Here is a 10,045-nt window from a genome sequence, read left to right as displayed (position 1 = left end):
AGTTTTTTTTTTTTTACCAGGAAATGTACTCGTATTGAGATTCATGTCATTAATGCTCAAGGGTTACAGGTATTGATTTATTAAGTTTGTATTCCTGGTTTACTAAATCTTGTATCTTTTGTTCATGTAATTTTTTTTCTCCTAAACCCATGTTTTTGCACCCTAGGGTTTGGTTTTGTGTCAATGGATGCTTTGGTAGTTAAAATAATCAAGTATTATTATGTAAAACTTGTAAAGTTTTGAGTAATTGAAGGGAAGATTTAGGTTTTCGAAGTTTTAAGTACAACATTGTTTCCCGAAACTAAGTAAGCAAATGTGATATGGGTATTACCAAGTAAAGAGTGACAAAAGAGAGCATTTTGTCTTAATAGACTTACTGTCGGGCTATTCTGTTAGGTATTCGGAACGAGCTTTACGAATTCTTTTATCTAAATTAGATGCATGTTTCGTTATTGTTGGCTATGTTTGTTGGTACAATGGTACATAACCTTCTTGTACTAGAATTTCACTTCTTTTTATTGTTTGGGTGATATATGGATATTTAATGTCCATTACCACTTTTATGGTTCAAACTTAAGATTAAGAGAGCATTTTGTCTCGCAGGCTGTACTGGATGTGCCAATATACGGAAGAATCGCAACACTCGAGCTTTTTCGCCCTCATGTGAGTTTCTCCTTTTCAATTTTTCAGAGTCATGTGATTATTTATATGTGTTTCTGTGAGTTTTACAGTTTTATATTTTCGTTTTTTCTTTCTTTGCATCTAATCAGGGAGAAGCTCAAGATTTTTTATTTATTGCTACCGAGAGATATAAGTTTTGCGTTTTACAGTGGGATGCAGAGTCATCTGAACTTGTGACCAGGTATATGTTTAAAAGTTCTGAAACTAAGCACTATTCCCCCCCATTCCTACCCCCTTGTTTTTCCCTTTTTTGACAAATAGTAAGGTGTCTATTTGCAAATATACGATTTGGATAGCTGTTGACATAAAACATTATTATTTTGAAAGATTAGAAGAATAGTTACATTAGTTGCACTAAACCTTGCATTGAGTCCTTGAGTCTTGAATAAATCTGATTACTTGAACCCTCAACCATCCCAGTGCTGTGTTAAAGTTTCAACTAAATAACTCCATTCTTAATGTATTCGTGGTAGATCTTTGTGTTAAAGTATCGGAGATACATGTTTGTCATCTGCTTCCTTTTCCTCATCCAGCCTAGATTGTTGTGGTTGTCTTATTCTTGAATCGCTCTTCCCTTGTTGGCACTATTTTCAGGTCAAGCCACCATTGCATTTAATGTTGATTCTCCTTGCAAGTTATTTGAAACTTAAATCAGATTTTGGTCTTCATATTTAGTATATTATTCGTTATCTTCTTGATCTATTGTATAAGAACCAATGAGAGTCTACCATTTGCTTGCCAGTAACCTTCGTGATACACAGTGAACTGCTATTAAGACTTGCGTCCAAGATTTCTTTTCTTTCTGCATATGACTATACTCTCTAATTTATTTAGCAGTTTAATTCCATAATGTAAAAGTTGAGTGTCGGGCCACTATTTTGCACCGGTTGTAGACTACAATGTTAGCTTTCTTTAGGGATCACATGCACCATATACATTCTCTAGGCCAGTAGACCTTCATCGTCTCCAGTAACGATCTAAAAAGAGCGTTCTTTGATATTCTCGTTAGGTTTTCTAGTTCACTTCCCAGTTCTCCCTGAATTTAGGCTGGGTTTAGCAAATCCCATTGGTTGAGATTATGTTTCTTTGTAACAGTACTGGTTTTGTTGCTTGCTTGCAATTGAAATTCAGGCTGGGTTTAGCAAGTCCCATTCATTTCCGTTGCTAGAAAATAGTGTCTAATTTTATTTTATTTTTATTAGAAAATAGTGTCAAAATTTTTAATATAGGACTATGAGTTTTTGTAATTATATTTTGCAAGCATCTGAAGTATCTTTGGAAGACTGGAGCTTGGAAGTAACCACTTACACATACTTAAGCACAAGAAATTGTGTTCTTTTTCATGTGCAGGGCAGCAGGTGATGTCTCGGATCGCATTGGTCGTCCTACCGACAATGGGCAGGTTTGTTTATCTGTCAATAGAATCTTGAATTGATTTACATAGCTCGTTATTTTTGGTTTCCCTCTATTTATTTAGTGATATAATGTAGTCGATAGCTCACAGAATCACGATAGGTGACATAGCTGCTGCTGTTATATACTGTATCTCAGAACACAGACATCCCACTAATACATGTATAACCATGGAAATAGATAATTAGCAAGAAAGGGTTGAGCTGAATGACACATAGCTGAATGAGATTTTGAGATTTTGTATTTGAATACCATCTCTGATGCCAAATGTTCCTAGTGCTGTTCAAGTGTCCAAAGTGTCTTCGTGCCTAAAGTAACAAAATATCACATCTATCAAGTTATGTCTGCTTTAGTTCTCATGTTACGCGTCCATGTTCATGTTCTTTTACAGTTGGAAACCTTTTCAGAACTTGCCTTTCATGCACTTTCAAGCTTATGTAAACCTCTTAAGAGTCATTAGTTACTCCTTACGATGTTTTTTTCTGCTGCATACGGTCTTTTACTTCACTTATGTTGAGATGGTTATCGCTCGTTGTGTAACCTGTATTTGACATCGTATTGGTTTTAAAGAACAACACGGGTATGATTTACTTTTAATCCCCATCTTTATTTTGTGTATAGATTGGTATCATAGATCCTGATTGCAGATTAATCGGTCTGCATCTTTATGATGGCTTATTCAAGGTGTGTAATCTTTAAATCTCCTCTTCGTATAAGTTTAGCTGCCCTTTTTATTTGGCTTGATTTGGTTGTTTTCTTTTCTATTTGCATTGTATTAGAGTTCTTCAAGTCTCCTTTAATGACTCCAAATTATCTGTTTGCTAATTCAGGTTATACCCTTCGATAGTAGAGGGCAGCTGAAGGAAGCATTTAACATAAGGTACTACTCTTATTCACTAAATATTAAGCATTTGTTACACTGGTGTCTTCAATAAAAGTTATGGGTTTTGCACTACTTTTTAATGGAGCTATACAGCTGGTTAGTATATGCAGTAGATCAGTTTATATTTATACCTTAGAATGCATGGAATAACTTGTGACAGTTTGCCATTACATTGTATGTGGTAAACTTTCCTCGACAAATATCTGAGAGCCAGAAAATCATCTGGCATCTCTTTAACGCTTTGATTGAGAACCAAAGTAACTGCGTTTTGATTTCCCATTAGTTCTCCAGATCATGACATATATACTGCACATTTCAAAATTCCTCGTGTGTTATGTTTTCTCATGATTACATCTCATATCACAGTTATCCAAAATCTGTGTGTTGTTCTCTTTTCCCTTCTTTTCTTCCCATATATAGCAGTGATGTGGCCAATAGTCACATTATTAGGTCTGGCTGCAAATGTGAACCACGTTGGTCAGCTTGGCCACCCCTGCTTCGTTGACTACTAATTTCACTGTTTCATCAAGCATCGAGGTTTGATTACTACTAAATGAAATAGAATATTTTAAAAAGAAATAAGAAGCAGAAGGAGGATACCTCATACACGATAAAGAAAACAGGTTTTTGCCCAATTTCCCCAGAACCTGAAGCATAAAACATCCATACCGGTCGTAACCATGCAGCATTCCTCTAATTTGTCCAGCTCCCTGTAATGCGCATTTCTCAAGAGATGCTGGAACTGGCATTAAAATACTCTGACTAAAAAGGAACCATTCCCTGATAAGTAGAGACTCTGCTTTGTTAGTTTCTCAGAATTAGTATTGAACACACCTGCTCTGTTAGTTTGACATAGTCACAAGGTTAAAGTGTTATTGCCATTTATAGCTTTTGAATTGATGTCTATTACTATTTCCATGTTCTTTTTTTCAAGTCACTCTTAATGTAATGGTTCTTAGTTGTCACGAGTTAACATGTTTCCCTTCCACTTTCAGGCTTGAGGAGCTTCAAGTTTTGGATATAAAATTCCTCTTTGGGTGTTCGAAACCCACAGTTGTTGTTCTTTACCAGGTCTTTGATGTGCACTTATATTCTGTTCGTTATGTTTGCTGTCTCATAAGCTGTTCTAGTCTAGTAAAAACTAAATCCGGTGTGGTTCCTCTGAACTGCAGGACAATAAAGATGCGAGACATGTTAAAACATATGAGGTTGCACTCAAGGAAAAAGACTTCTCGGAGGGTCCATGGTCACAGAATAATCTTGATAATGGGGCTGGCTTGTTAATTCCCGTCCCAATGCCTCTTGGGGGTGTTATCATTATTGGAGAGGAAACAATTGTTTATTGCAGTGCCGTTGTATTTAAAGCAATCCCGACCAGACCTGTAAGTTACTACAAACACCTTCTTATTTGCACCCTAAGCTTTAGCCGGCAGATGGATATTTACAGGCTTGTTTCATTTGTTGATTTTTTTAATCTGCTTTTGCAGTCGATTACAAGGGCCTATGGAAGGGTTGATGCAGATGGCTCTCGTTACTTACTCAGTGATCATGCAGGTCTTCTTCACTTACTTGTGATTACCCATGAGAAAGAAAGGTGACTGATCTTTCTAACTTGGACAGTCTTAAATCCGTATTAGCCAATTATGTTTTGCAAAATATTGTTGAAATGGATTCTTGTTTTTTCTCATCGTATCATCTGTTTATTTGCTGCAGAGTAACTGGTCTGAAAATTGAGCTCTTGGGTGAGACATCAATTGCATCTACAATATCTTACCTTGACAATGCAATCGTGTACGTTGGCTCTAGCTTTGGAGACTCGCAGGTGTGCTCCAGTAATTTTTGCTTCTTTTCCTAAGATAATCGAAAAAGTCACATTACCAAAATTTGAAACTGGTGTTTTTTTTAATTTAGACACGCCTTCATTATGTTTTTCATTAACAATCCTTGCAACACAGGGTTGTTCTTTTTTATTATGTCAACCCAGTTTCCAGTTCAAATTGGATGTCCATAACCTCAGATTTACTAAAATATTTTAGTCATACACCAAAAAGTAATCTTGGTTAGTCTGCAAAGTATTTTAGTCGTACACCGAAAAGTGATCTTGGTTAGTCTGCAACTATTTAGTGACAGAGGAAAAGCTAAGACTCATACCAAAACATTGATGTCATTTTTTCTATGGACTTCTGGTTACGAAAGCAAAGTCTGACACCTCTAAAGAGTAAAGACAGAAATTGAGAAGGCTATATGATACCTGTGGCCCATGGTCCTTTTCCAAACCTTATGTCACTAAAATCTAAATTCGTTTTGTTTGTACAACTACATCGTCTAGTATATTGTCGGAAATTAATTCCACCTATTTTGCTTTTGATGACAGCTTGTAAAACTAAATCTCCACCCTGATGCAAAAGGCTCATATGTAGAAGTCGTAGAAAGATACGTTAATTTGGGACCTATCGTGGATTTCTGTGTGGTTGACCTAGAGAGGCAGGGCCAAGGTCAGGTCGTAACTTGTTCTGGAGCGTACAAAGATGGTTCTTTACGAATAGTTCGGAATGGAATAGGGATCAATGAACAGGTCTGAATTTTTTCACATTGCTTGCTTTATGTTTTAAAATGTTATCTTATATGTGGGTACTTGACATGCTCTATAGTGCTCCTGAACCTGGTGGCCCACATTGGGATTGGTCCAATGCTGATGTCATGTGGGGAGGATGATGTCTGTAGCATTGAGGTCATCTGCATAGATATGCATCCAATCATTCTGATATCAGAAGAAGTAACTTGTTATGTTTACTTCGTTTTCACAGGCATCAGTAGAACTTCAAGGCATCAAAGGAATGTGGTCTTTAAGAGCATCTACTGATGATCCTTATGATACCTTTTTGGTTGTGAGTTTTATCAGTGAGACTCGAATATTGGCAATGAATTTGGATGATGAGTTAGAGGAAACAGAGATACAGGGTTTTGATTCAGAGGTTCAAACTCTATTCTGTCATGATGCTGTAAACAACCAGCTTGTACAAGTGAGTGTGTTTGAACTTTCACGTTGTTGTTAGATATTTTTACTCTGATACAAACGTATCTTCTTGTTTAAAGAGTATCCCTCACAAGTAATCGTGTAATTCTATGTAGCTTAACTGATTAAGCAGTGGAAAATGAACTGTTCTGTTATATATACGAAGATTTATGATATCTCGAGATACGATATATTTTACAATACTCCAGCATCTTTACGAGAATAAGATTCTCGATATCTTACTCATGTATATTCAATACCGAAATAATGGTTTATATCATGTTATACTTTATTATACCTAGTCTGAGAAACTAGTTGCCAGTATCTATACTGTAACTGATGTAAGTCCTAAACTTTGCTGAGCACGGGCTTTTGATATGATTTTGATAGTTACATCATAACGACTCTTTTGGAACTATTTTGTGTTTTCTTCAATTCTGGCATCTTGTTTGGTGACAAGAGTCGAGATGTTTAAATTTCCTTTTGGTTTGCAAGAATTTTACTTATTGATTATTGGTTAAAGTTCAGCATTGATGTAAATTTTTTGTTGAGAAGACATTCTGGAATTAATCCCTTGTGATGTCAGGTTACTGCAAGCTCTGTACGGCTTGTCAGCTCTACATCACGTGATCTCCTTGATGAATGGAAAGCTCCAGTGGGATTTTCAGTTAATGTTGCCACAGCAAATTCCAGTCAGGTTCTTTTCAAAACTTCAGTTATACTGAGATTTATATTTATAATGAGTTCGATTTAAAATGTGATTATTGCATTGGGCGGTTCCATATGCTAATTTCACTTGCTATATGTATTAAAAGTGCACGCCTTCTGTTTGGTTACAGGTTTTATTGGCAACTGGAGGTGGCCATCTAGTTTACCTAGAAATTGGTGATGGTAAATTGGCTGAAGCCAAATATGCGCAGTTGGAGTATGAGGTGTCCTGCCTTGACATAAACCCGATTGGTGAAAACCCTAACTTCAGTCAGCTAGCAGCGGTTGGTATGTGGACAGATATGAGTGTTCGGATATTTTCCCTTCCCGACCTTGATCTCATAAGAAAGGAGCAACTGGGAGGAGAGATTATTCCTCGCTCTGTTCTTCTGTGTGCCTTTGAAGGGGTATGATTCTCCCCACATTTCCCTTCCATTGTATTTTATGTTCAATATTAATCATGTCTCTTTAATTTGTTATCGATTTTTCTTCTCTTCTTTTTCAACATGCCATTTTTCTTTTTCTTTTCGCAGGTCTCATACTTGTTATGCGCCCTTGGAGACGGACACCTGTTTAATTTTCTGTTGAACGTGAATACCGGCGAATTAACAGATAGGAAAAAAGTCTCACTTGGAACTCAGCCTATAACGCTCCGTACGTTTTCTTCTAAGAACACAACACATGTGTTTGCTGCATCAGATAGGCCTACTGTTATATACAGTAGTAACAAAAAGTTACTCTACAGTAATGTGAACTTGAAAGAAGTAAGCTATATGTGTCCATTCAACACTGCTCCTTACCCAGACAGGTTCGTCAACTTCTACATGATGTCTTTAATAATGTTGATAATAAATAAAAATCCCTCACTGTAACTCTTTCATTTGGTGGATATCTCTTCAAATTCAATTTTCCAACTGACCAAGTACGGATCAAGCCTAAGTTTACACTTGGTTTCTGCATGGGCCATGTTCCTGTGGGTCTGGGCAAAACTCCTAACTTTTCTAGCGAGGGCCTGCTTAAAGCTTCGCAATGAAATTAGTCACATCTATTAATTTCTTAAAGCTGAATTGTTTTTGCACATTACCCCTATCTTTTCAAATAATCTAATCAATAATCTTCTTGTTACCTTTATATCTACAGCCTTGCTATTGCAAAAGAAGGTGAACTTACTATTGGGACTATCGACGATATCCAAAAGCTGCATATACGTACAATTCCTCTGGGAGAGCATGCAAAGCGTATCTGTCACCAAGAGCAATCCCGGACCTTTGCGATCTGCACTATGAAATACTGCCAATCGAGCAATGAAGATTCTGAAATGCACTTCGTTCGATTGTTAGATGATCAGACATTTGACATCATATCTTTTTATCCGCTTGATACATATGAATATGGTTGTTCTATCCTCAGCTGTTCGTTTGCAGATGACACTAATTTTTATTACTGCGTGGGAACTGCATATGTTTTGCCTGAGGAAAGTGAGCCAACCAAGGTGACCTTCTTGTCTTAAAGCTTGCAGACATAAGTCAGTACTAGTTATAATTGTATGTTTCGTCCTTATGTTTTCTTGTGTTTCCTTATTCTTCATCTTCCTCAAAGCCATGGATTTTCCACATTAAGTTTTGTCCTCATTCTCTTATCATCTCCCCTTATTTATGATTGCAGGGTCGGATACTAGTTTTTGTAGTTGAAGATGGGAAACTACAGCTAATCGCGGAGAAGGAAACAAAGGGTTCAGTTTACTCTTTAAATTCATTCAATGGAAAACTTCTTGCTGCTATTAATCAAAAGATTCAACTGTATAAATGGATGCTGCGGGATGATGGCTCCCGTGAGTTGCAGTTAGAATGTGGTCATCATGGACACATTCTCGCTCTCTATGTCCAAACCCGTGGAGATTTCATTGTTGTTGGTGATTTGATGAAATCAATCTCGCTGCTAATATATAAGGTGGTGTACGATGAACTATCTTTTAATAAATGCTAATTTTTTATTTTTTTTTATTTTGATGTACATGCTTTCAGTTTAAAGACATTCTAACTTCATTTTTTATTTATTCTATTAATTTTCTACTGACGGAATTAGTTTAAATTTGTCGATGTCATGTTTCATTCCACTTTCATGCTTTTTCTGCCTTAAGCTGAAAGCCTAACTCAAGATTATTTTCAGCATGAAGAAGGAGCTATCGAGGAGCGGGCTCGTGACTACAATGCAAACTGGATGACCGCAGTCGAGATCCTCGATGACGATATCTATCTTGGAGCTGAGAACAATTTCAACTTATTTTCTGTCAGGAAGAATAGTGAGGGTACAACTGATGAAGAACGAGCAAGGCTTGAGTCTGTTGGTGAATACCACCTTGGTGAATCCGTGAACCGGTTCAGACACGGTTCGCTTGTTATGCGTCTCCCTGATTCTGACGTGGGTCAGATTCCTACAGTCATTTTCGGCACTGTCAATGGCGTGATTGGAGTTATTGCATCACTTCCACAGGAGCATTACCTATTCCTAGAAAAGTTGCAATCAAACTTGGTCAAGGTCATAAAGGGTGTTGGGGGGTTGAACCATGAACAATGGCGATCTTTCAACAATGAAAAGAAGACTGTAGATGCCAAGAACTTCTTGGACGGGGATTTGATTGAATCATTCCTTGATCTAAGCCGGAACCGAATGGAAGAGATCTCAGCAGCCATGAGTGTTTCAATTGAGGAGCTCTGTAAGAGAGTAGAAGAAATGACAAGGTTGCATTGACATGTGAGTGTCCTGGTATGCTATCTCCCTCTATCGTTTTTCTTCTGTGTTTTTGCCTATTTGTATCTTATGAGCTGTTATAAAGGCTTCACTGTCTTTCTGTATCCAGTAGAAAACAAATGTTTTTTGTGGAAAATCCTGGGGTTTGAACGTGAACAAATCTCTGTATATCTGTTTTAGTTTAGCTTTTCAATTTGAAGTGTAATGAGTTCGCAGTGGATAATGAAATGTTAATTGTCCGCGATGTTTGGAGTAGTTTACAGATGCTGTATCTCTTCGGACTTGCCGAAATTTCAATAATATGTGATCCGCACAGGTCAGTGCCTGCTGAAACTTCCTACTACAGACCAAAAGGTTAGTTGGTAGTAGGTTTCACTAGTTCGCATCATCAGCAAGCTTGTATATATCGGGGAGAACAGTAGTAGTTGACCTAAAAGAGTAATAACCCTATCTCCTTCCTCACTTATTAACGTTTCCCACAACTTTTAATGACCAACCACTTGTGCACTTGACATGTTATAGACTCATGTAATGATTTCATGATTTTACAACTGGACTGGAGCTTTGTTTTTCTCTACCACAAAATAAAAGAA

General features: G+C 37.1%; 1 protein-coding gene across 1 annotated transcript in view; it reads left to right on the top strand.

Annotated features, from left to right (window-relative positions):
• Positions 1-9,752, top strand: part of LOC113279444 (DNA damage-binding protein 1) — a 10,029-nt gene extending 277 nt beyond the window's left edge. The window contains exons 2-19 of the mRNA XM_026528141.1: positions 21-69; positions 604-663; positions 771-862; positions 2,032-2,083; positions 2,716-2,778; positions 2,925-2,974; positions 3,973-4,048; positions 4,150-4,359; positions 4,465-4,571; positions 4,691-4,799; positions 5,352-5,552; positions 5,785-6,000; positions 6,580-6,690; positions 6,833-7,108; positions 7,235-7,509; positions 7,842-8,193; positions 8,367-8,651; positions 8,871-9,752. Coding sequence (XP_026383926.1) covers positions 21-69; positions 604-663; positions 771-862; positions 2,032-2,083; positions 2,716-2,778; positions 2,925-2,974; positions 3,973-4,048; positions 4,150-4,359; positions 4,465-4,571; positions 4,691-4,799; positions 5,352-5,552; positions 5,785-6,000; positions 6,580-6,690; positions 6,833-7,108; positions 7,235-7,509; positions 7,842-8,193; positions 8,367-8,651; positions 8,871-9,452 — 3,166 coding nt within the window. The 3' untranslated portion in view covers positions 9,453-9,752. The remainder of the gene's footprint in view (positions 1-20; positions 70-603; positions 664-770; positions 863-2,031; positions 2,084-2,715; positions 2,779-2,924; positions 2,975-3,972; positions 4,049-4,149; positions 4,360-4,464; positions 4,572-4,690; positions 4,800-5,351; positions 5,553-5,784; positions 6,001-6,579; positions 6,691-6,832; positions 7,109-7,234; positions 7,510-7,841; positions 8,194-8,366; positions 8,652-8,870) is intronic.
• Positions 9,753-10,045: the final 293 nt, after the last annotated feature.

This window comes from Papaver somniferum, chromosome 1 (genome assembly GCF_003573695.1).
Source record: "Papaver somniferum cultivar HN1 chromosome 1, ASM357369v1, whole genome shotgun sequence".
Classification (NCBI taxonomy): domain Eukaryota; kingdom Viridiplantae; phylum Streptophyta; class Magnoliopsida; order Ranunculales; family Papaveraceae; genus Papaver; species Papaver somniferum.
The sequence above is the reverse complement of the archived record's forward strand: the minus strand, read 5'-3'. Positions and strand labels throughout refer to the sequence as shown.